Source organism: Salvelinus namaycush, chromosome 22 (assembly GCF_016432855.1).
Source record: "Salvelinus namaycush isolate Seneca chromosome 22, SaNama_1.0, whole genome shotgun sequence".
Lineage (NCBI taxonomy): Eukaryota > Metazoa > Chordata > Actinopteri > Salmoniformes > Salmonidae > Salvelinus > Salvelinus namaycush.
In genome coordinates this window covers 17,990,075-18,017,692 of record NC_052328.1, presented here as the reverse complement: position 1 = coordinate 18,017,692, position 27,618 = coordinate 17,990,075, and the positions used below count along the sequence as shown (strand labels likewise).

Below are 27,618 nucleotides of genomic sequence, written 5' to 3'. Positions count from 1 at the left end.
CCTGTAATGGCTTAGTTAGACTCTCCTGTCTCTTACTCCTCTTCCCCCTCCTCCTCTGGGGCCGTACATCTCCTTCTCTCGCTTGTGCTTCTCGTATCTCTCCGCCATGAGCACCAGCTCATCAGGTACCTCCTACACAGGGATTCAGGTTCAATCCAAATATGTCTCATTTGTTAGACAATGTGAATTCTGTCTCTTGTGTGTGAGAGCGAGCAGAGTACCTGTCCAGACCTCTCCAGGATGGGGATCAGGTCAGCAGCCTTCCTCCAGTCTCCTCTCGTTACCAAGGTGATAGAGGCCCCAGAGCGTCTACCAGTTATGAGAAGAGGAAAAAATGTTAAACTGTCAATGACACATCAGAAAAAAAATATTCGACAATTAGTGAAGAAACATGCTGATATCTCTTGAAACAGCTCAGGTAGAGAAAGGAGACCCACACACACACTCACCCTGCCCGGCCCGTGCGACCCACGCGATGCACATACTCTTCAATGTTGCGTGGGAAGTCAAAGTTGAAGACGTGTGTGATGTCTGTGACGTCCAGCCCTCGGGAGGCCAGGTCAGTGGCCACTAGGATACGGACAACACCTATGGCAAAACACACACGTACATACACTACATGGCCAAAGGTATGTGGACACCCCTTCAAATTAGTGGATTCGGCTATTTCAGCCACACAGGTTGCTGACAGGTGTATAAAATCGAGCACACACCCATGGCACTCTCCATAGACAAACATTGGCCGCAGAATGGCCCATACTGTAGACCTCTGACTTTCAATGTGGCACCATCATAGGACGCCACCTTTCCAACAAGTAAATTCGTCAAATTTCTGCCCTGCTAGAGCTGCGCCGGTCAACTGTAAGTGCTGTTATTGTGAAGTGGAAACGTCTAGGAGCAACAACGGCTCAGCTGCGAAGTGGTAGGGCACAAGCTCACAGAACGAAAGAGTGCTGAGGCATGTAGCACGTAAAAACTCTGGTCATCGGTTGCAACACTCACTACAGAGTTCCAAACTGCTTTTGGAAGCAACGTCAGCACAATAACTGTTGTCGGGAGCTTCATGAAAATAGAGTTCCATGGCCAAGCAGCCACACATGCCTAAGATCACCACATGCAATGCCAAGCATCGGCTGGAGTGGTGTAAAACACGTTGCCATTGGACTCTGGAGCAGTGGAAATGTGTTCTCTGGGGAGATGAATCACGCTTCACGCTTCACCATCTGACATCCGACAGACTAATCTGTGTTTGGCGGATGCCAAGAGAACGCTAACTGCCCGAATGCATAGTGCCAACTAAAGTTTGGTGGAGGACTAATAAATGGTCTGGGGCTGTTTTTCATGGTTCGGGCCCTTAGTTCGAAATCTTAACGCTACAGCATACAATTACATTCTAGATGATTTTGTGCTTCCAAATTTGTTTAACAGTTTGGGGGTGGCCCTTTCCTGTTTCAGCATGATAATGCCCCCGTACACAAAGCGAGATCCATACAGAAATTGTTTATCGAGATCAGTGTGGAAGAACTTGACTGGCCTACACAGAGCCCTGACCTCAACCCCATTGAACACCTTTGGTACGAATTGGAACACCGCCTGCGAACCAGGCCTAATCACACAACATCAGTGCCCGACCTCACTAATGCTCGTGGCTGAATGGAAGCAAGTCCCCACAGCAATGTTTCAACATTTAGTGGAAAACCTTCCCAAAAGTGTTGAGGCTGTTATAGCAGCAAAAATAGGGGGGGGGGGGCGACCAACTCCACATTAATGTCCATGATTTTGGTCGCCATATACACCTCAATTACCTCCGACCCCTGCACATGGAGTTGGAACCCCATGTACTCATTGTGTATTTATTCATTGTGTTATCTTTCTATAGCTAAAGAAATATATAAAACCCAACATGCAACAATTTCATTGATTTTACTGAGTTACAGTTCATATAAGGAAATCAGTCAATTGAAATAAATGCATTAGGCCCTAATCTATGGATCTCACAACACTGGGCAGGGTGCAGCCATGGGTGGGCATAGGCCCACCCAGTTGGGAGCCAGGCCCATCCAATTAGAATAGGTTTTTCCCCCAAAAAGGGCTTTATTACAGACATAAATAATCCAGTTTCATCAGCTGTCCAGGTGGCTGGTCTCAGATGATCCTGCAGGTGAAACAAGGTGGAGGTCCTGGGCTGGCGTGGCTACACGTGATCTTCGGTTGTTAGGCTAGTTAGACGTACTGCCAAATTCTAAAACAACGTTGGAGGTGGCTTAGGGTAGAGAAATGGACATTCAATTCTGGCAACAGCTGTGGTGGACATTCTTGCAGTCAGCATTCCAATTACACACTCCCTCAACTTGAGACACCTATGGCATTGTGGTGTGTGACAAAACTGCACATTTTAGAGTGACCTATTATTGTCACCAGCACAAGGTGCACCTGCATAATGATATGCCCCATATCTTGATGTCTTGCTCCCAGACAAACTAAACAACTTCTTTGCTCACTTTGAGGACAATACAGTGCCACTGACACGGCCCGCTACCAAAACCTGCGGGCTCGCCTTCACTGCAGCCAACGTGAGTAAAACATTTAAACGTGTTAATCCTCGCAAGGCTGCAGGTCCAGACGGCATCCCCAGCCGTGTCCTCAGAGCATGCGCAGACCAGCTGGCTGGTGTGTTTACGGACATATTCAATCAATCCTTATCCTAGTCTGCTGTTCCCACATGCTTCAAGAGGGCCACCATTGTTCCTGTTCCCAAGAAAGCTAAGGTAACTGAGCTAAATGACTACCGCCCCGTAGCACTCACTTCAGTCATCATGAAGTGCTTTGAGAGACTAGTCAAGGACCATATCACCCCCACCCTACCTGACACCCTAGACCCACTCCAATTTGCTTACCACCCCAATAGGTCCAGAGACTACGCAATCGCAATCACACTGCCCTAACCCATCTGGACAAGAGGAATACCTATGTAAGAATGCTGTTCATCGACTACAGCTCAGCATTTAACACCATAGTACCCTCCAAACTCGTCATTAAGCTCGAGACCCTAGGTCTCGACCCCGCCCTGTGCAACTGGGTCCTGGACTTCCTGATGGGTCGCCCCCAGGTGGTGAGGGTAGGTAACATCTCCACCCCGCTGATCCTCAACCCTGGGGCCCACAAGGACGCGTTCTCAGCCCTCTCCTGTACTCCCTGTTCACCCATGACTGCATGGCCATGCACGCCTCCAACTCAATCATCAAGTTTGCAGACGACACTACAGTGGTAGGCTTGATTACCAACAACGACGAGACGGCCTACAGGGAGGAGGTGAGGGCCCTCGGAGTGTGGTGTCAGGAAAATAACCTCACACTCAATGTCAACAAAACAAAGGAGATGATCGTGAACTTCAGGAAACAGCAGAGGGAGCAGCCCCCTATCCACATCGACGGGACAGTAGTGGAGAGGGTGGAAAGTTAAGTTCCTCGGCGTACACATCACGGACAAACTGAAATGGTCCACCCACACAGACAGTGCGATGAAGGCGCAGCAGCGCCTCTTCAACCTCAGGAGGCTGAAGAAATTCGGCTGGTCACCAAAAACATTCAAACTTTTACAGATGCAAAATCGAGAGCATCCTGTATCGCCGCCTGGTACCTCAACTGCTCCGCCCACAACCGTAAGGCTCTCCAGAGGGTAGTGCGGTCTGCACAACGCATCACAGGGGGCAAACTACCTGCCCTCCAGGACACCTATACTACCCGATGTCACAGGAAGGCCAAAAAGATCATCAAGGACAACCACCTGAGCCACTGCCTGTTCACCCCGCTATCATCCAGAAGGCGAGGTCAGTACAGGTGCATCAAAGCAGGGACTGAAAAACAGCTTCTATCTCAAGGCCATCAGACTGTTAAATAGCCATCACTAACATTGAGTGGCTGCTGCCAACATACCGACTCTAGCCATTTTAATAATGGAAAAATGTATGTAATAAATGTAGCACTAGCCCCTTTAAACAATGCCACTTAATATAATGTTTACATACCCTACATTACTCATCTCATATACTGTACTCTATATCATCTACTGCATCTTGCCTATGCCGTTCGGCCATAACTCATTCATATATTTTTTATGTACATATTCTTATTCATTCCTTTACACTTGTTTGTATAAGGTAGTTGTTGCCAAATTGTTAGATTACTTGTTAGATATTACTGCATGGTCAGAACACAAAGCACAAGCATTTCGCTACACTCGCATTAATATCTGCTAACCATGTGTATGTGACAAATAACATTTGATTTGAGATGACTAGTTAATATGATGCACTCTACATGCCTGACTTCTCCAGGAGGACACTTAATCCACCTCCTGGAGAGCTAATCTCCTACAGGAGCCAACCCTAATCTAGCACACCCGATTCTACTAATTAGCTGCACACCAGAACCTTGAATAGTGAAATCAGGTGCGTTACAACGGGGTTGAGGCGAAAGCCTGCAACCCCAGTAGCTCTCCAGGAGGGTTGGCTACCCCAGCTTTAAATATACATTAAAACTCGTTTTTCAAACACTCCACAAATTACTTGTTAACAAACTATAGTTCTGGCAAGTCGGTTAGGACATCTACCTTATGCATGACACAAGTAATTTTTCCAACAATTGTTTACAGAGATTATTTCACTTATAATTCACTGTATCACAATTCCAGTGGGTCAGAAGTTTACATACACTAAGTTGACTGTGCCTTTAAACAGCTTGGAAAAATCCAGAAAATGATGTCATGACTTTAGAAGTTTCTGATAGGCTAATTGACAATATTTGAGGTGTACCTGTGGATGTATTTCAAGGCCTACCTTCAAACTCAGTGCCTCTTTGCTTGACATCATGGGAAAATCAAAAGAAATCAGCCAAGACCTCAGACAAAAGATTGTAGACCTCCACAAATCTGGTTCATCCTTGGGAGCAATTACCAAATGCCTGAAGGTACCTTGTTCATCTATATAAACAATAGTACGCAGTATAAACGAGTAAAACAAGTACAAGAACAAGTATAAACACCATGGGACCACGCAGCCATCATACCGCTCAGGAAGGAGACGCGTTCTGTCTCCTACAGATGAACGTACTTTGGTGCGAAAAGTGCAAATCAATCCCAGAACAGCAGCAAAGGACCTAGTGAAGATGCTGGAGGAAACAGGTACAAAAGTATCGATATCCACAGTAAAACGAGTCCTATATCGACATAACCTGAAAGGCCGCTCAGCAAGGAAGAAGCCACTGCTCCAAAACCGCCATAAAAAAAGCCAGACTACGGTTTGCAACTGCACATGGGGACAAAGATCATACTTTTGGAGAAATGTCCTCTGGTCTGATGAGACAAAAAATATAACTTTTTGGCCATAATGACCATTGTTTTGTTTGGAGGAAGAAGGGGGAGGCGTGCAAGCCGAAGAACACAATCCCAACCGTGAAGCACGGGGGTGGCAGCATCATGTTGTGGGGGTGCTTTGCTGCAGGAGGGACTGGTGCACTTCACAAAATAGATGGCATCATGAGAAGGAAAATTATGTGGATATATTGAAGCAAGCAAAATGGCTTAAGGACAACAAAGTCAAGGTATTGGAGTGGCCATCACAAAGCCCTGACCTCAATCCCATAGAACATTTGTGGGCAGAACTGAAAAAGCGTGCGTGAGCAAGGAGACCTACACACCTGACTCAGTTACACCAGCTCTGTCAGGAGGAATAGGCCAAAATTCACCCAACTTATTGTGGAAGGCTACCCAAAACATTTCACCCAAGTTAAATAATTTAAAGGCAATGCTACCAAATATTAACTGAGTGTATGTAAACTTCTGACCCACTGGGAATGTGATTAAAGAAATAAAAGCTGAAATAATTATATTATTCTGACATTTCACATTCTTAAAATAAAAGTGGTGATCCTAACTGACCTAAAACAGGGAATTTTTACTCAGATTAAATGTCAGGAATTGTGAAAAACTGAGTTTAAATGTATTTGGCTAAGGTGTATGTAAACTTCCGACTTCAACTGTATATGCCATTTAGCAGACGGTTCTATCCAGTGACTTACAGTCATGTGTGTATAATTTTTTACATATCGGTGGTCCCAGTAATCGAACTCACTATCTTGGCGTTGCAAGAGCCATGCTCCATCAACTGAGCTCCAGAGGACCACTGACCTCAAATCAGTGGTTAGGGATTACTTATCAACCTACTTTCTTTGAAGTCCTTGAGCGCCTCCTCGCGGTCACACTGTTCCCGGTCCCCATGAAGACTCTGTACTGCCAGGCCCCGCAGACACATGTCACTGGACAGGTCGTCACACCTTTTGGTAAGAAATCAGAAAACCTTCTAGTACTTGGTGATTGATTAACCCTTGTGTAGTCTTAACATTCTGTATACTCCCCTTGTCCTAAGGGTAAAAAATGACCCGCCTTCACGAAACCCCTAAAATAAAGCAGCTTAATTGAATTTTAAACCCCAAATCTATTTTGCTTGAAGAAACAACCTGTCATTCATCACAAACTTTGTGAATATCTGGGTTTTCCCTCTTCACAATGCAGAAAGACTGCATTTAATCAGTGGACACCACTCGTTTTTATTACAACACACCTGTCATAATTGTTTTCTTTACTAAAGTAGAGGTTTATTATTATTGCTAAAGGTACTGCATAGGTGTAAACATTTTTTTGCAAGAGATAGTTCTTATATAGCCTAAGAAAGTAGCAGAAATGTGCAGAAAGTAGTTTTGAATGCATTTTATTGAAGGGAAACAATGTCTTCAACTTCTCTGGCAACGTAGTGATATATTCTTTATACTGTAGAATGCTGAACTCAACTACAAAACACTAGTCTTCTCCCATTTTTTTAACAATTGCCCCCACCCACAAGGTGTATAAACAACAATAATAAAATAAGATGTGAAGAACATAAATCAAATCAACTCTAATTAGCTACTGTGATATCAATGTGAAATAATCTACAGTGGATCTACTTTAGTATATACTGTCCTACATGTTTTTGTAATACATTTAAAATAAGGCTGTAATAAAATGTGGAAAAGTGAAGGAGTCTGAATACTTTGCAAATGCACTGTAGGTGTGGGGTATAAAGATGAGGTAGTCATTCAAAAATCATGTTAAACACAATTATTGCACACAGTGAGTACATGCAAGTTATTGTGTGATTTAAGCCAATTTTTACTCCTGAACTTTAGGCTTGCCATAACATTTTGTAAAAAATGCCAAAAAACATAATTCCACTGACATTGTGTGTAGGCCAGTGACAAAAAAAATTATCTCCATTTTAAATTCAGACAGTAACAACAAAATGTGGAAAGTCAAAAAGGTGGGAATACTTTATGAAAGCACTGTACTTCAGTAAAAAATGTTGAGATATGAGAAATAAATGGAATACCTACATAAAGATGAGATCCTCCTCTCTCCCACCATTACAACAGTAGCTACTTTCAAAACTGGGTTTCCCCATGTTTGCATTTTGGGTTAGGGCAGACACCTTCATGCAGGAATCAGGATATTAATGCACTGCAGCTTACAGTTTGACCAAATGATGGTTTTAGCCACCCCCCAAATAGAACAAATGTTTTGACAGAAGTGTCCAGCTAGAATTTGCAGCTTGCACCTGTGAGAACAATTAAAAATCGAACTCGCACAGCCAAATCAAAGTGTCGCATAATGTGACTAAATGGTTGCACAATGGAGCCCTGCCTTACAGTCAGTGAGAAAGCTTTACAGGTAGGAGGTCAGCGACCTGGCAGTGTGGTGCCAGGAAAACATAACTAAAACATAGCCTGTGTTTTGTTTTCCTGGAAGCGCAAATAAAAGCCACACCTCAAAACAGTGCTCAGTCTGTACGAAACAGCCTGGAGGGGTAGGTTGGGACACCCACTGTCTAAATCAAACCAGTGTGGGCTGCTGCATACACAGTTGAGTCATACAGGTTCTCTCGTTTGGGCAAAAAAAGCATCCTTAGTCTTCTCCTCCGAGACCCGGAAACCAGTAAGTGGTCGAGGAGTGTGTCATTTCATTAGTAGGCAAACAGAAGTGTATAGCCACCTTTCATTGAGGATACTCACGTGTATCCTACCGCAGAAGAGTTTAGAAATATGCCACATCCCCCGACTCAGTTGTGTTTCGTCACAGGAGAAAAACCATGCACATTTAAAAGCAATAGTCTACTTATTGTTTCATCTATAAAATGTCTTGCATAACTAACTGAAATTGTTTTGATCATTTTACACATTTATTTTGTGACCGAGCCGTGTAAACGTCATTATTTTGGGACCCAGCCCTGTAAACAACATTTTTTTGGGACCCAGCCCTGTAAACGTTATTATTTTGGGACCCAGCCCTGTAAATGTCATTTGCCCAATGACACGCGAGTGGAGAAGGACCGTCTCATTTCAAGCAAGAGGAAGCAAGAGAGGACAGAGGAGAGGCCATATAACGCAAGCAGTAAAATTACATTTAAAAAACAGATTAAAAAAAACACCTTATGGAACAGCGGGGACTGTGAAGCAACATAAACATTGGCACAGACACATGCATACACACAATAACATACGCGCTATACATACACATGGATTTAGTACTTTAGATGTGTGGTAGTGGTGGAGTAGGGGCCTGAGGACACAGTGTGTTGTGAAATCTGTGAATGTATTGTATTTTTTTTTTTTTATTGCATAAACTGTATTCATTTTGCTGGACCCCAGGAAGAGTAGCTGCTGCTTTGGCAGCAGCTAATGGGGATCCATAATAAATACAAATATAACGAGTGCCAGAATCAGATACAATAACTGCTAAAATAATGACTTGGCAATCTCTCTCCAGTTTTGGTCATTTATTTTCCTCAGTTCACCCATCATGTTGTTTTGCTGACTTGGACATATGCGATGGGTAGAACTCTTACCTCTTTTCGCCCTTGTGAAAAGTCCACTTAACCTATCAGAAGCAAGGTGGAGCTACTACAATATCCATTACACCAAGGCTATTCAACTATATTCTAAGGGGGACATATGTTTTAAAAGTTAACTGCAGGGGTGCCAGACATTTGACATGCAATTATTCTTCTAAAGAACTGTATGAAAAATAACACACATCATATAAAGCACTTAATTTTGATAAAAGTAATTAGGTCATTTTAAAATCCTCTGAAAACAAAGTGTTTACTTCGATTTTTGCCAGGGATTTCTTTCCTGATTTTTTTTTACACCTATCCAATCTTATACCTACGTAATTCTGTCAAATATACATGAAGTGCCTCTAGAATCAGACTAGGGATTATCTCTAGTTTTCTCAATGTCTCGCTGACCATCAATGTCTTGTTGACATTGGACATATAACAAGGAGAGAACAGAGGGGTGCAGGGCAACACTCACATTATCTTCTTGCCTACGAAGATGAGCACTTTGTCCTCAGGCTCCATGTTGTGGACAAAGTTGAAGAGATAGGCCTTCTTCTCTTCGTCTTGACAAAAGAGAACAGTCTGCTGCACTGTGTTCACAGCCTGAGAGAGTAGAGAGAAACCTACAGATTATTAGGTTGGGCAGGGACAAACATGAGTGCTGTTAATATTTTTTATTTAACTAGGCAAGTCAGTTAAGAACAAATTCTTATTTACAATGACGGCCTACCAAAAGGCAAAAGGCCTCCTGCGGGGACGGGGGCCTGGGATTAAAAAAATTAAAACAATATAAATATAGGACAACACACACATCACAACGAGAGATACAACACTACATAGAGACCTAAGACAACACAGCATGGTAGCGACACATGACAACATGGTAGAAACACAAAAACATGGTACAAACATTGGGCAAAGTCAACAGCACAAAGGTCAAGAAGGTAGAGACAACAATACATCATACAAAGCAGCCACAACTGTCAGTAAGAGTGTCCATGATTGAGTCTTTGAATGAAGCGATTGAGATAAAACTGTCCAATTTGAGTGTTTGTTGCAGCTCGTTCCAGTTGCTAGCTGCAGCGAACTGAAAAGGAGCGACCCAGGGATGTGTGCTTTGGGGACCTTTAACAGAATGTGACTGGCAGAACGGGTATTGTATGTGGAGAATGAGGGCTGCAGTAGATCTCAGATAGGGGGGGAGTGAGGCCTAAGAGGGTATACAGATGACCAGTTTACAGAGGAGTATAGAGTGCAGTGGCAAATCTGATGGCCGAATGGTAAAGAACATCTAGCCGCTCGAGAGCACCCTTACCTGCCGATCTATAAATTATGTCTCCGTAATCTAGCATGGGTGGGATGGTCATCTGAATCAGGGATAGTTTGGCAGCTTGGGTGAAAGTGGAGCGATTACGATAGAGGAACCAAGTCTTGATTTAACTTTAGCCTGCAGCTTTGATATGTGCTGAGAGAAGGACAGTACACCGTCTAGCCATACTCCCATGTACTTGTATGCGGTGACTACCTCAAGCTCTAAACCCTCAGAGGTAGTAATAACACGGAAGAGGAGCATTCTTCTTACCAAACCACATGACATCTGTTTTGGAGGCGTTCAGAACAAGGTTAAGGGCAGAGAGAGCATGTTGGACACTAAGAAAGCTTTGTTGTAGAGTGTTTAACACAATTCGGGAAGGGGCCAGCTGAGTATAAGACTATCATCTGTATATAAATGGATGAGAGAGCTTCTTACTGCCTGAGCTATGTTGTTGATGTAAATTGAGAAGAACGTGGTGCCTAGGATCGAGCCTTGGGGTACACCCTTGGTGACAGGCAGTGGCTGAGACAGCAGATTTTCTGACTTTATACACTGTACTCTTTGAGGTAGTTAGCAAACCAGGCCAAAGACCCATCAGAGACACCAATACTCCTTAGCCGGCCCACAAGAATGGAATGGTCTACCGTATAAAAAGCTATGGCCAAGTCAATAAAAATAGCAGTACAATATTGCTTAGAATCAAGGGCAATGGTGACATCATTGAGGACCTTTAAGGTTGCAGTGACACATCCATAACCTGAGCGGAAACCAGATTGCAAGCCCGAGAGAATACTATAGACATCAAGAAAACCAGTCAGTTGATTATTGACAAGTTTATCCAACACTTTTGTAAACAGGGCAAAATAGAAATAGGCCTATAACTGTTAGGATCAGCTTGATCTCCCCCTTTAAATAAAGGACAAACTGTGGCTGCCTTCCAAGCAATGGGAACCTCCCCAGAAAGGAGAGACATGTTAAAAAGGTCAGAGATATGCTTTGCGATGATAGGGGCAGCAATCTTAAAGAAGATAGGGTCTAAACCATCTGACTCAGATGGCTTTTTTGTGTCAAGTTTAAGGAGCTCCTTTAGCACCGCGGACTAAGCACCTCGGAATAAGCCAGGGCTTGCAATCAATCCAATTGTGAGTTATAGGCATTGCGGCTTTAAAAATGTTCCCGCGTTCGCAGAGATCCCATTCACAGTAAACGCAGCATGTCCACTTAAATCGGAAATTGCCTTTAAAAGCCACAATACATATAACTCTTGATCAGATTGAATCCCGGCCTAGGTCTTAACACATCCCATTCATTTCTTATTTATTTGGAATGAGCAGCAGAAGCATTAGCTCCACTCACAGCCAGGTCCAGAGTTCCCACATACACCATCATGGGGTTCTTCAGGTACGTCTTGGCCAATCGCCTCACTCCCGTGGGCCAGGTGGCACTGAATCAGCCAATCGGAGAAGAGACAAGACATTAAGATGGGCAAAGATCAACAAAAGAATGGTATGCATTTAACTCTTACAAAACAGATGAGCTATATACACTGTGGAACTGAACGTTGATACAGTTGTAGTCCGTCTGAAGTAACGGGGTGTTCGCATCTTAGGGTCCTTTTACCTGGTCATCATAGTCTGCCTGTCCGGACGGACGTCCAGAAGAATTTTCATGATTTGAGGCTCAAAGCCCATGTCAAGCATCCTGTCTGCCTCATCCAGCACCTAACACAAAAACCCCCAGTTACACACATGCTCACACGCTACCAGCAATATACAAAGCCACGCACAAATACAGTTGTGCGCATACACATTCTCACCACTGCCCCCCCCCCACACACACACCAGGTAGGTGATGGAACGCAGGTTGATCAGCTCGTTCATCTGCAGGTCGTTAAGCCGGCCAGGCGTGGCGATCACAATGTCTACTCCAGCTGAGATCGCTTTGATCTGGGCCCTGCGGTCTCCACCTCCATAGACACACACACTACACAGAGACAACACAGAGGGGGAAGCTCTACATGCAGACATCTCACCTGTAGGTCATAGTATAGATGCGATCTCTTGAAGCCCTTGTGGTTTCATAAGTAGCGTTAGTAATATAGGTATGGTACCTCAATAAGCTAGTGTGTATTATGGTGTTAGTACAGTAGAATAGATGTGGTGCTTGTTAAAGCCCTAGTATGATAATTCTATACAGTGTTAGGAGCACGTATGGTACCATTTGAAGCCCTTGTAGCTGTACTTGTTGCACTCTGACTCAATCTGCAGAGCCAGCTCTCTAGTGGGAGTCAGAACAAGCATACCAGGGCCGTCCTGCTTATCACGTTTTCTGTGTAAACCATACAGGCACAAATGTAAAAAATGCCACACACCCACAAAATGTAAAGAATGCCTATCCCATTATTTCTGAACTACACATGACCATTAGGGGTAGGGGTCAATCTTGGAATGAGCAATTGTGTGAAAGACGCATGGCTGGAAGAAATACCAGTACGGTGGTAAAAACTTACACTGGCTGGCCATCCATGTGAATGAAGCCAGGTAGGAGATAGGCCAGTGTCTTCCCTGTGCCTGTCTGGGCGATCGCGATCAGGTCATCTCCTTTCAGCGACATGGGCCAGGCTTGAGACTGGGACAGGGGGACAACTGTCATGGGAATGACACTGACAACATGGGAGTTATAGTGCAACTGTGTATGGTACTAAGTATCAAATGTGGCATCACAGTAGTGGATTTATTGTTAGCGAAAACTAAATATTTTCTCACAATAAAGACCATGTGAATAACAGAGGCGTAACAGAAACTCAGTGCATGCATACTGAAAATAACTACAGACAACAGTAAGCTATGAGTCATCAAATAGCAGGCATAGACCTCTGAAAAAATGTTGTTCAGTGAGCTTCAAAAGGGCGTTTCCCAATAACATCTTTCACATTTAAAGTTTCAATGTCAAGTGAACAAGTATAACGAAATGCCTTTTTTTTGCCAGCGCCAAAATGTCTACTGAATTATGTACACGTTCACTATTTCCCACAAATGTAAACATATTAGATTGGTGGAGGCATGGGATAGAGTTTCCAACATATTTCTAATACCAGCCATTTCCTTTTAATTCAATCAGTGAAGGAAAGTGAACAAGTAAACACTTTGAGGAAGTAGAGAATTGGGAAGTATTATTTTCTAATTCTCTTAATCCATAGTGCTTTTCATTTCTATATTTTGCAGGAAATCAACTGTAATGTACCCATTAAGTTATTGTAAATCATCAACTGTAATGTAGCCAACATTTTGTTGGGGTTAAATATGTCCCAAAAAACACATATGTCTTAAATCTCCTAGATATAGGACAGACACTTCAAAACCTTATTAACTGACTGTCTTTTTGCCATTTATGAATGTGTTATTCAATGCGTTTCTATGGGCTATAGTAGTAAAGGTCATATTCAATATTTTGAAACTAAATATTTATTTTGATAACTAAAGGGGTACTACAATATAATGGCGAAATGATGCATGGTATCAACATCTTAAGTCAATTCCATATGTTAGCTTAGTTGAACCGCTTCCATCATGCTCCAACTTGAAGGGCATGGAGTGAGTGCACTATATTGGTCAGTTCAATTTGGAGTGTATTGCTCATCTAAATTGGTCAGTGAAAATCACTCAAGTCTTTGCTCAGAGACGGTCAAAGATTGTATACAAACAACACTAAGGTTTTGGAGGGGAGGTTGGACTCTGATTGAATAAGGACCTGGATAGGAGTTGGCTTGGCGAAGCCGACTCTGACAATATTCTCCATGATCCCAGGATAGCGCAGGAAGGCTTCGTCGAACGTGACCACAGGGTTGGGAAAGGAACGCTTCTCCCCTTCTCCCTCCTTCAGGTCATCCACAAAGATGTCGTTATTCGCTTTCCTACGGGAAGAGAGGGTGGAATTAGTCAGGAATATAGTTACTTTGCTTTCATGTAGGTTGGTACAAAACCAAAGTCTACTGAGAAGAGTTGATAACATTTTACTGAGCAGAAAAAATAAAATAAAATTGAACTCAGAAAGTGGATAGATAAACAGCATCCTCTGCTGGACAAGAAATATACCTCCATTGAGACAAAATTAAGCCCTCGTCCCCAACTTACCTCCATGCCTTTACTTCCTCTTCACACCGACTGGCTACAATCTCTGACTCAAAGTAGAAATCCTTCTTCAGAGGTGGGAGATCTGCAGGGATCCCAAATCAAAACGTTCTATTCAGCCACTAAGAACTCGATCAATCAGAATACTGTCATGTAAGAACACAGGAGAATCAAGTGTAGGAACAGTTGTCAATCAACAGTGACACAGTCCCGGTGTGTGTTGTGCGTGCGTGCATCTCCCCCACTCACCCTGCCACTTCAACTCCTCGTATTTGTGCCGGTTGGCCCTCATGGAGACCCAGTTGATGGCCTGTGGAGGATTGTCCTCCACAGACGCCTGCAGGGCTGCAGCTGACCAGATGGAGCTGCTCCTGCCTCCGCCACCAGCACCCCCAAATCTTCCACCTCTAACCCCAAATCCTCCATCACACCCAGGTTCTGAGAGAGAATGCAATACACAAAGACAAACTCAGTCTGAAGAACTAGTAGTGTCGTTCACCGGACAATACAGTTGTTTTGCATTTTTTTTGTACCATCATCTTTGAAATGCCATATGTATTATTCCAGCCCATGCGAAATTTTGATTTTGGCCACTAGATGACTGTATTGTATGTGCAAAGTTTTAGACTGATCAAATGAACCACTGCCCAAATGGTTTATTAATAACTAAGTTCATAACTGCACGCTCCTCAAAAAAATAGCACGGTATTATTTCACTATAATAGCTACTGTAAATTGGACATTGCAGTTAAATTGCCAACAATTTAAGCTTTCTGACAATATCAGATGTCTATGTCCTGGGAAATTCTCGTTACTTACTATCTCATGCTAATCGCATTAGCCTACGTTAGCTCAACCATCCCGAGGGGGACCCACCAATCCTGTAGAGGTTGTGTTTGAGCCCATCACTTGTGTTATGATAAGGTAGGGTTGGTATACAGAAGATAGGGCTATTTGGTAAAAGACCAAGTCCATATTATGGCAAGAACAGCTCAAATAAGCAAAGAGAAACAGTCCATCATTATTTTAAGACATTCAAGGACTTTGAAACTTTCAATTGCAGTCGCAAAAACCATCAAGCACTATGATGAAACTAGCTTCTCATGAGGACCGCCATAGGAAAGGAAGACCCAGAGTTACCTCTGCTGCAGAGGATAAGTTCATTAGAGTTACCAGCCTCAGAAATTTCAGACCAAATAAATGCTACAGAGTTCTAGAAAACGACATCTCAAAACCAACTGTTCAGTGGAGAAATGCGTGAAATCAGCTGCAAAGAAAACACTACTAAAAGGACACCAATAATAAGAAGAGACTTGCTTGGGCCAAGAAACACTAGCAATGGACATTAGACCTGTGGAAATCTGTCCTTTGGTCTGATGAGTCTAAATTTGAGATTTTTGATTCCAACCGTCGTGTCTTTGTGAGACGCAGAGTAGGTGAACGGATGATCTCCGCATGTGTGGTTCCCACCGTGAAGCATGGAGGTGGTGGTGTGATGGTGCTTTGCTGAGGACTGATTTATTTAGAATTCAAGGCACACTTAACCAGCATGGCTACCACAGCGATACGCCATCCCAGCTGGTTTGCGCTTAGTGGGACCATCATTTGTTTTTCAACAGGACAATGACCCAACACACCTCCAGGCTGTGTAAGGGTTATTTTACCAAGGAGTGATGCGAGTGCTGCATCAGATGACATGGCCTCCACAATCACCCAACCTCAAGCCAATTGGACCGCAGAGTGAAGGAAAAGCAGCCAACAAGTGTTCAGCATATGTGGGAACACCTTCAAGACTGTTGGAAAAGCATTCCAGGTGAAACTGGTTGAGAGAATGCCGAGTGTGCAAAGCTGTCATCAAGGCAAAGGGTGGCTACTTTGAAGAATAGAAAATATATTTTCATTTTTTTAACACTTTTTTTGGTTACTACATGATTCCATGTGTTATTTATTAGTTTTGATGTCTTCCTTCATTATCATTCTACAATGTCAAAAATAGTAAAAAGAAAAGAAAAACCCTTGAATGAGTAGGTGGACAAACATTTGACTCGTACTCTGTGTGTGTGTGTATATATGTCTTTATTTTTAACACGCTGTTTTCAAATATGTAGACACTGGTTTGGTGCTGGAGATAGCGAATGAGGTCGAATTAAAAGTTGAAAAGTGGCCTTTAAGACAAGATCAAAGTAAATGCAAAAAGCTATAGTTGAAGAGGTCCTTCAAGAACACATACTCACCGGCCAGTTTATTAGGTACACCACCCCATTCACAAGAATGGATCGCTCCTACAGACAGTGAGTTACGTGGCTGGCCATATAAAGCAGGCAGACAGGCATCCAGTTACTGTTTGATTGAACGTTAGAAGGGGCAAAACAAGTGACCTAGGCAACTGAGCGTAGTATGATCGTAGGTAACAGGCTCACCGGATCCAGTATCTCAAACTAACGTCCTTCTGGCCTGTTCACACACATACGACAGTGTCTAGGGTTTACCGAGAACGGTGTGACTAACAAAAAACATCTAGTAAGCGACATTCCTGTGGGCGAAAACAGCTTGTTGATGAGAGGTCGAAGGTGAATGGAAAGAATAGTGCAAGCCAACAGGCAGGCAAATAACAGCGCAGTATAACAATGGTGTGCAGAATGGCATCTCAGAAGGCACAACTCGTTGATCCTCGTCAAGGATGGGCTATTGCAGCAAAAGACCACACTGGGTTCCCACTCTTACAACTAAGAACAAGAAGAAGCGGCTCCAATGGGCATGAAATCACCAACACTGGACAATTGAGGAGTGGAAAAACAATGCCTGGAACATGAGAGTTAAGTTTACTTGAGTGGCATGAGCAGTTCCCAGACCTCAATCTAATATAGCATCTTTGGGATTAGATGGAACGGGCTGTTTGCAGCATGAATGTACCGCCGTCCAATCTGCAGTTTACAGTACCACACTCAGTGCTCTCTCCCTTTCCTATTGGTTTAAGTGTGTTTTACCTCTGCGGAATCCCCCAGGGCCATTGTCTCCGGCTACCAACTCCTCGATCATCTCTCGGGCCTTCTGCTGAACCTTGCTGCTCCCAAAGATTTGCACCTCACCCTCATAGTCCCCCTTGCTGATCTACAACACAAACACATGCAGGGAGGTTAACTCTACAGGGGGAGGGCAATTGATTAGGTGCAGTGTAGAAAATGTGTCTTTGAACTGTCTTCAAAGTTGTTTCAGCAGTTCGCAAAATTAGCACGACACGAGCTGAATTAAGTGTAAAAGGGTTTGAAAATAAACAGCTTGGTTTAAGCTCAGTGCCCCATTGACATTTCACAGAGATTCAAATATTTCTCTCAGAAATAAGCGTAAAACAGGACATTTCAAATCAAATTAATATAAAAAGCGTACACTAAAAAAGGAAATGTCATGTCTGAAAATCGATATCAATCTTACCTCGATTGTTTTATGTCCTGCGGATTCGTGAAGAAAGATGACGAGTTCAACAGGTTAGTGAGCCTGTCAGATAGCCAGTAGCCTTAATTCTGGCACAGAATTCAGCCTAGCTGACACAATATAATTTTCCAGATTTTTACCACTTTTCTGGCCTCCATTGATTTGAATGTTGCGGACTGGAGCTCTGGGGTCATAAAATTAAGTTATATATATATTTTTTTTTAATGGATTTCAGAACCCCAAAAAAAGCCCGCATTTAAAAATGACATTGTTAAAAACTTCATTATGTGTCGTCAGAGCTCCAGTCCGCCCACAATAGTGACCGCTCAACTCTATCGTAAATCATGGAGTTGAGATTAGTTGTCTAGCCTAATGGTAGCCCATACTCTTAGAGATAGCTAATTATACTATGCAAGCATTTAGCTTACGAAACTCAATTTGAAATGCAAATGTGCAAAATATAAATCAATATCATTTTTACAATTCCTTTACCTAAACAGATTGCATTTCAATTTGAATTGTCACAAAATGCATAACAAATATATTGCATTATCATTTTCATGACTGGTATGCATAATGTCTGCCAATTTGAAAAATAGCAAAGTGTGTTTGATATTTTACATCCATGGTACTATCCAGTACAACACTGACACTTAAACATCTAAATGCTTAAAATGGCAAATCTTTACAAAACAATTTGCCATTTCATTTCCTTGTGACAAAAATAATAATTCTCAATTGACACTGCCTTTCCATCATCTGTGGGGTTTAAGACTCAAAATTCAAATGATCAAATTAAATAAATGAATCGTAATGCTTCATTTCGCTATTTCGTTTCCTCATTTGCATTATTGTTTGACCTGTGTTGATTGTCAATCACTGTGCACGGGTTTTCTGTAAGGAAGAGAGGCTGCCTATGCCTGCTAGCAAGTCATTTTCGGTATAAGCTGTATCGACGTGGTGGAGTTTTAGGCTGTCCCGACAACAACAGCCAAGGAGAGACCCAACAGAAGAACGAGAAATTTGCGGTAGGGAACAATAAAGCTCAGTGGAGGGGACACAGATAGCTACTAGTGGCTAGCTAATATATGTAAACAAAAGTATGTGGACACCCCTTTAAATTAGTGGATTTGGCTATAACAGCCACGCCTGTTGCTGACAGGTATTTAAAACCGAACACAGCCATGCAATCTCCTTAGACAAACATTGGCAGTAGAATGGCCTTATTGCAGGACTCAGTGACTTTCAACATGGTACTGTCATAGTATTCCAACTTTCCAAAAAGTCAGTTTGTCAGATTTCTGCCATGCTAGAGGTGCCCCGGTCAACTTTAAGTGCTGTTATTGTGAAGTTGAAAGGCCACACAAGCTTACAGAACGAGACCTCCAAGTGCCGAAGCACATAAAAATCTTCTGTCCTCGGTTGCAACACTCACTACAGAGTTCCAAACTGCCTCTGGAAGCAACGTTAGCACAAGAACGGTTCGTCGGGAGCTTCATGAAATTGGTTTTCATGGCCGAGCAGCCACACACAAGCCTAAGATCACCAGAGTGGTATAAAGCTCGCCGCCATTGGACTGTGGAAACACGTTCTCTGGAGTGAGGAATCACACTTGACCATCTGGCAGTCCGACGGACGAATCTGGGTTTGGCGGATGCCAGGATAACGCTACCTACCCGAATGCATAGTCCCAACTGTAAAGTTTGGTGGAGGAGGACTAATGATCTGGGGCTGTTTTGACATTCTTGACGATTCTGTGATTCTAACTTTGTGGCAACAATTTGGCGAAAGACCTTTCCTGTTTCAGCATGACAATGCCCCGTGCACAAAGCGACATCCATACAGAAATGGTTTGGTGAGATCGGTGGGGAAGACCTTGCCTGCACAGAGTCCTGACCTCAACTCCATCAAACACTTTTGGGATGAATTGGAGCTCGTGGCTGAATGGAAGCAAGCACCCGCAGCAATGCTCCAACATCTAGTGGAAAGCCTTCCCAGAAGAGTGTAGGCTGTTATAGCAGCAAAGGGGGGGACCAACTCCATATTAATGCCCATGATTTTAGAATGAGATGTTCGACGAGCACGTGTCCACATAGTAGCTTGCTGGCTATGAAGAGGCATTACTGGCTACCGTTACTGGCTTACGTTAACTAGCTAGCCCACTGACACTGTCTAGCTTCACAACAAGACACCATTGTGGAACACCTTTAGGTACAGCAAGTGGCTTTTTTGTCTTGTACTTTCACATTTAGTAGGTGCATTCGAACAAGTAGCTGTATGACTAGCTAGCAAGGTTATTTATTCTCCTTCCAGATAGCTAGCAAGCTGTTGCACTAAAGTTACTCTAGAGGGGATCACTAATGGTATGTTGCTATTCAAAAACAAAGGAATTATCTGAAAGCATGTGAAACTATAGTGTAACGTCACACGTACGATAGAACATTTTGTTTTGCTTTTTTTTCTTGGGGGGGGTTGCCCAGCTCTCTCACTGTCGGAGTTCCAGATGTGGCTGCAGGAGAGGAGTGGTGGACAACACTGGAGGGCATCTTCCCTGCCCACATGTAGGACATATACAAGTAAGTATCCCAAATTAGGTACAACTAACTACTTGGATAGATAAGAGGCAGAGACTAAGCATAGAGGTGGATACTGTGTACTGTATGTTTCCAAGTCATTACTTGACAGTGATTGTGTAACTCAGACACTGTCACACACTGAACAGACCGTGTGAAGAGCACCCTTTGTCATATGCAGTCCTCAAATGATTTGGACTTGTTGCAGAATTGTCCCGATTCTCCCGAAGTGTGCACTTGCACACTTCCATGATGGAGTTTGCAAGTGCACACCATAAGAGAAAGGTGGAGAATTGAGATGTAGCCCTCATGTACTCGCTTAACCACCTATACGCCCATTCCTGTAGCTGAGAGCTACAGTGATATAACAATGAGGGGATTCAATTAAGCTGGCCGGAGATTGCACCGGGTGAAAAGTGATTGTTTTGAAAACCGGGCTGCCTCCCGGGTAAGAGCAGGGTGCTCCGTTTAAAGCCCACAGAGAAGTCGGCTCAAAACAAAATTAAGTATGTGAAGAACATGGAGTAACGATTTAGGATTCAGTGTTCACATGCAAAGTGTATGCTCTTCGTAAAAAAAACTAATATGTACTTTATCTGCCTTCCCAAGTAAAACTAGTAGAATTCTAACATATACTTTATGGAAAATACATATGTTTTCTGAATGATGAATCATGCCGTCTTGTTGACAACATAACCTGGCAGCGCAGATTACTGTTCTATTTGAGCAGGGCGCTCCATCATCACAGCTTTCGCCCATTCATGTCACATAGCCCTGTGAACCCAGTTCCTGATTAATTAAACTCCCTCAATATAAAAAAAGGGCTACTCTGCGGCATAGTGTCCACAGTAGAATAAAAATAATTCTATTCATATTGTAGTCCCATGATCCTCCCCCACAGTTCTTGTATGTGACATTTTGCAAGTCAAGCTTTCATTTGCACGTTACAGTATTTAATTTTATCCCACAGGGGACAGTACCACAGACTCAGTAAGGGGGAAGATAGATCTATATAATATATGACATGGACTGGAACCAGTCAGAGTTCCTGTGGTCTGATATGAAGGCAACAAAAGCAATACTTGGAAGAAAAGCATTTTAGCTCATTTACTCCAGACCTGACAGTGTGCCTTTCAACTAATCTATTTCGTATTTCAACCCTCAGGAAACTATGATGTCATTGCTGTGTACAAGCAACCCCAGCAGCTCCAGCAGACGCAGCCCCCTCCCGTCATCATCAATCTACACACAATACCTCAATGACAAAGCAAAAAGTTTGATTTTTTTTTTTATTCGATTTTTTTTTTTTTTTTAATCAAATTTACATACGTATTCAGACCCTTTACTCAGTACTTTGCTGAAGCACCTTTGGCAGCGGTTACAGCCTCGATTCTTCTTGGGTATGACACTACAAGCTCGCCACACCTGTATTTGGGAAGTTTCTCTCATTCTTCTCTCTGCAGATCCTCTCAAGCTCTGTCAGGTTGGATGGGGAGCATCACTGCACAGCTATTTTCAGAGATGTTTGATCGGGTCAAGTCTGGGCTCTGGCTGGCCCACTCAAGGACATTCAAAGACACCACTCTTGCGTTTCTTGGCTGTGTGCTTAGGGTCATTGTCCTGATGGAAGGTGAACCTTCACCCCAGTCTGAGGTCCTGGGCGCTCTAGAGCAGGTTTTCAACAAAGATCTGTGTACTTAAAAATACAACTTCGCGCCGTTCATCTTTGCCTTGATCCTGACTAGTCTCCCAGTCGCTGCCGCTGAAAAACATCCCCACAGCATGATGCTGCCACCACCATGCTTCACCGTAGGGATGGTGCCAGGTTTCCTCCAGACGTGACACTTGGCATTCAGGCCAAAGCGTTAAATCTTGGTTTCTCATAGTCTTTAGGTGCCTTTTGGCAAACTCCAAGTGGGCTGTCATGTGCCTTTTACTGAGGAGTGGCTTCCGTCTGGCCACTCTAGCATAAAGGCCTGATTGGTGGAGTGCTGCAGAGATGGGAGAACCTTCCAGAAGGACAACCATCACCACAGAGGAACTCTAGAGCTCTGTCAGAGTGACCATCAGGCTCTTGGTCACCTCCCTGACCAAGGCCCTTCTCCCCAGAATGCTTAGTTTAGCCGGCCAGCCAACTCTAGGTAGAGTCTTGGTGGTTCCAAACTTCTTCCATTTAAGAATGACGGAGGCCACTGTTCTTGGGGACCTTCAATGCTGCAGAATTGTTTTGGTACACTTCCCCAGATCTGTGCCCTCGACACAATCCTGTCTCGGCGCGCCACTGACAATTCCTTCGACCTCATGGCTTCATTTTTGCTCTAACATGCACTGTCAACTGCGGGACCTTATATAGACAGGTGTGTGCCTTTCCAAATAATTTCCAATCAATTGAATTTAATCACAGGTGGACTCCAAATCAAGTTGTAGAAACATCAAGGATGATCAAAGGAAAAAGGATGCACCTGACCTCAATTTTGTGTGTCTCTCATAGCAAAGGGTCTGAATACTTATGTAAATGAGTTTTCAAAAAATCTGTTTTGCTTTGTCATTATGGGGTACTGTGTGTAGATTGGGGATAAAACATTTTAAAAAGCCTCAGCAATCATTTTAGAATAAGGCTGTAACGCAACAAAATGTGGAAAAAGTCAAGGGGTCTGAATACTTTCCAATGGCACTGTTTCTAACCTAGATCGCTAACTACATATACTAGCCATCGTTGCTAGTAGCAAGCACCATGCCCAGTCTGTCTCCCCCTGCGAACTCCTTGCTCACTGGCTGTCCTAGCCAGCATAGCAAAGATTATTCAGTATATAGTACAGCTTCACCGCTTCCTCTGATCCAGAAATAGTTTACGAAATTAAGAGCGCCGGTATTTGTCTGAGCATAGCTAGCAAGACAACCTCTTCTGCTTACCAAAACTCCACCCACTGTTTGATTGACAGGTCTAACACATCAAAAAAATTAACACTAAGGAGCAATTGGGAAATAAAAAAGCCAAATTAAGCATTGCAATTGGTTTATTGAATTTCATTGATCATTTGAATGACAGTTAAATCACAGAGTATAGAAAATTATTTCTATTGCAATTGAGAATTCATGTTCTTTTTGTCACAATTCATGTCATGAGGAAATGTAAAACATGAGAAATTATGTCATTTAAGCATTTACATTTAGTTTTTAAAACGTGTCAGTGTTGTACTGGACAGTACCATGACATTTCTGAAATTGGCAGGCATTATGCATACTCAATTATTAAAATGCTATATATTTTTTTACATTTCAATTTTGTCACAAAAAATGCAAACCCATTTAGGAAAAGCAAACATATTGATGAATAATTAGCATTGCCAATTGAGTTTCGGCAGGTAAATGCATTCATATTACATATGAACTAGTTACTAGCTAACGTTATTATACGAGCTAGCTATTAGCTAATGACGCACTGTTGTTCACAGCTTTTCACTAACATTGTTCATTCATCAAGGTAACAGAGTTTCAGTAATTTTTTATTTCACCTTTATTTAACCAGGTAGGCTAGTTGAGAACAAGTTCTCATTTACAACTGCGACCTGGCCAAGATAAAGCAAAGCGACACAAACAGTTACACATGGAATAAACAAACATGCAGTCAATAATACAATAGAAAAAAGTCTATATACAGTGTGTACAAACGAGGTAGGATAAGGTAGGTAAGGCAATAAATAGGCCATAGTGGCGAAATAATGACAATATAGTCATTAAACACTGCAGTGATAGATGTGCAAAAGATAAGTGTGCAAGTAGATACTGGGGTGCAAAAGAGCAAAATAAATAACAGTATAGGGGATGAGGTAGTTGGATGGGCTATTTACAGATGGGCTATGTACAGTTGCAGTGATCTGTGAGCTGCTCTGACAGCTGGTGCTTAAAGTTAGAGGGAGATGAGTCTCCAGCTTCAGTGATTTTTGCAGTTCGATCCAGTCATTGGCAGCAGAGAACTGGAAGGAAAGGCGGCCAAGGAGGAATTGGCTTTGGGGGTGACCAGTGAGATACCTGCTGGAGCGCGTGCTACGGGTGGGTGCTGCTATGGTGACCAGTGAGCTGAGATAAGGCAAGGCTTTACCTAGTAAAGACTTAGATGACCTGGAGCCAGTGGGTTTGGCGACGAATATGAAGCGAGGGCCAGCCAACGAGAGCATACAAGTCGCAGTGGTGGGTAGTATATGGGGCTTTGGTGACAAAACGGATGGCACTGTGATAGACTGCATCCAATTTGTTGAGTAGAGTGTTGGAGGCTATTTTGTAAATGACATCGCCGAAGTCAAGGATTGGTAGGATAGTCAGTTTTATGAGGGTATGTTTGGCTGCATGAGTGAATGGTGCTTTGTTGCGAAATAGGAAGCTGATTCTAGATTTAATTTTGGATTGGAGATGCTTAATGTGAGTCTGGAAGGAGAGTTTACAGTCTAACCAGACACCTAGGTATTGTAGTTGTCCACATATTCTAAGTCAGAGCCGTCCAGAGTAGTGATGCTGGATGGGCAGGCAGGTGTGGGCAACGATCAGTTGAAGAGCATGCATTTAGTTTTACTTGCATTTAGGAGCAGTTGGAGGCCACGGAAGGAGAGTTGTATGGCATTGAAGCTCGTTTGGAGGTTAGTTAACACAGTGTCCAAAGAAGGGCCAGAAGTATACAGTATGGTGTCGTCTGCGTAGAGGTGGATCAGAGAATCACCAGCAGCAAGAGCGACATCATTGATGTATACAGAGAAAAGAGTCGGCCCGAGAATTGAACCCTGTGGCACCCCCATAGAAACTGCCAGAGGTCCGGACAACAGGCCCTCCGATTTGACACACTGAACTCTATCTGAGAAGTAGTTGGTGAACCAGGCGAGGCAGTCATTTGAGAAATTAAGGCTGTTGAGTTTGCCGATAAGAATGTGGTGGTTGACAGAGTCGAAAGCCTTGGCCAGGTCGATGAATACAGCTGCACAGTATTGTCTCTTTTCGATGGCGGTTATGATATCGTTTAGTACCTTGAGCGTGGCTGAGGTGCACACATGACCAGCTCTGAAAGCAGATTGCATAGCAGAAAAGGTACGGTGAGTTTCGAAATGGTCGGTTATCTGTTTGTTAACTTGGCTTTCGAAGACCTTAGAAAGGCAGGTTAGGATAGATATAGGTCTGTAGCAGTTTGGGTCTAGAGTGTCTCCCCCTTTGAAGAGGGGGATGACTGAGGCAGCTGTCCAATCTTTGGGGATCTCAGACCATACGAAATAAATAGGGGTTGCAACAATTTCAGCGGATAATTTTAGAAAGAGAGGGTCCAGAATGTCTAGCCCGGCTGATTTGTAGGGGTCCAGATTTTGCAGCTCTTTCAGATCAGCTATCAGGATTTGGGTGAAAGAGAAATGGGGGAGGCTTGGGCAAGTTGCTGTGGGGGCGGTACAGGGCTGTTGACCAGGGTAGGGGTAGCCAGGTGGAAAGCATGGCCAGCCGTAGAAAAATGCTTATTGAAATTCTCAATTATCATGGATTTATAAATAGTGACAGTGTTTCCTAGCCTCAGTGTAGTGGGCAGCTGGGAGGAGGTTCTCTTATTCTCCATGGACTTTAGTGTCCCAGAACTTTTTGGAGTTAGTGCTACAGGATGCAAATTTCTGTTTGAAAAAGTTGGCCTTTGCTTTCTAACTGTCTGTGTAAATTGGTTCCTAACTTGCCTGAAATGTGGCATATCGCGGGGGCTATTCGATGCTAATGCAATAATAACTTTCATGGGGTTAGGTTTGATAGCCAGAAAAAGCAAACAACCACATTCTTTCCAAAAGAGCTAGTTAGCATCACTACTTGACATTTCAGACCTAACCACTGTACCCCGCACATTGACTCGGTACCCCCTGTATATAGCCTCGTTATTGTTATGTACATGTAACGTTATTGTGTTACTTTTAGATTTATTAGAATATCTTTTTCTTTTTTTTACTTTAGTCCATTTATAAAATATTTTCTTAACTCTATTTTACTGCATTGTTGGTTAATGGCTTCTATGTAAGCATTTCACGGTAAGGGGTCTACCTACACCTGTTGTATTCGGGGCATGTGACAAATAACGTTACAATTTGATTTGATCATGTTGGTGTCAGTCACTTTGCCTCAATTCTTTTTGTTAGATAACTAGCTAGCTAAAGTTGGCTACATTCTACCTATACATTGCGACTTTCTACTATTGGCTAGCTAGTTACAAATTGGCTACTTGCCTTGATTCGTGCACCACTTGTTTCTTCAAGTTCACGTATTTTAGCTCCTCCGCGACCTGTTGAATTAAGCGTAACATGAACTAGTGCACATGCAAGACTTGCCAAGCTAACTTTCCTAACTAGCTAACTAATTCACACATTTCGCTAACTAGCTAGCATTTGCATAGCATCTTTGTTGTGAGGAATGTTGTTGTTGGTGACCTACCTATAACCCTTCCAATTGAGGTATTTTCCACCGTGAAAGTGACGGGCGGAGTTGAAGCCGAACCGTCTGCGCCACGGCCTCCGCGCTCACCTCTACAGGCATAACGATCTCCACTTCTGGAGAACGCGCGGTCGTTGTTGCAACCATAGCTGTCCCTCCAATTTTGAAAATGCGAACCGTTGGGATCCCCTCTCCCTCTTGGCGCTCTGAAACCACCTGCATTTCCCACCCCAAAACACACATTTTCCTTCGCACTCCCTTTCCACGAAGACTTCCAATCTGTGGGTGGTGCTGTGATAGCAGGCGTAGGTACATCGTTTTCCTCCTCCCAGTCTGACATTACAAACGAGAAAGAACGTTAACTGGCTAGCTAATTTGATATCATCTCACCTGATGCCAATTGTGTTCCCTAACATCCGGCTTTGTGACCTTTATGTGACCTTTCTATTTTTCACACAATCAGCTGTTTGCAGTTCAGTGGGGTGGATGAAAAACCATCCAAACTTTTTAGGAGGATTGTTTTTTGCGTGTTTTTGTCTTCCTCCCTGGGTGAGATTATGCTACGTTCATAAACAAGTGGGAAGGTGATATTTACCACATTCAACTGGAAAAAGATCCACGGTAGTGATGGGTCGTTAGCGAACGAGTTGTAGGTAACGTTGGGAGCCGGCATGCATTTAAGAAGAGCCGAATCTATTTATAAATACATTTTAAAAAATAGGATATGAATAATCAAAATATTTAAATGAATAGAATTAACTACTTCAAAGAACGAAAAAAGAAATAATAATATAGGCC

The 27,618-nt window shown here is 43.1% G+C and overlaps 1 protein-coding gene across 1 annotated transcript; it reads right to left on the bottom strand.

The window, feature by feature from the left end:
- Positions 1-15: 15 nt before the first annotated feature.
- Positions 16-27,236, bottom strand: ddx43 (DEAD (Asp-Glu-Ala-Asp) box polypeptide 43). The gene is made up of 17 exons (XM_038960171.1): positions 27,211-27,236; positions 26,821-26,936; positions 26,616-26,671; positions 17,362-17,485; positions 14,624-14,812; positions 14,378-14,459; positions 13,995-14,157; positions 12,754-12,872; positions 12,462-12,572; positions 12,086-12,227; positions 11,865-11,965; positions 11,601-11,688; positions 9,405-9,532; positions 6,223-6,332; positions 450-588; positions 222-309; positions 16-132 (listed from the first exon to the last, which is right to left on the bottom strand). The coding sequence occupies exons 1-17, from the start codon at positions 27,234-27,236 to the stop codon at positions 16-18; spliced, it is 1,899 nt and encodes a 632-aa protein (XP_038816099.1).
- Between the last annotated feature and the right edge of the window lie 382 nt (positions 27,237-27,618).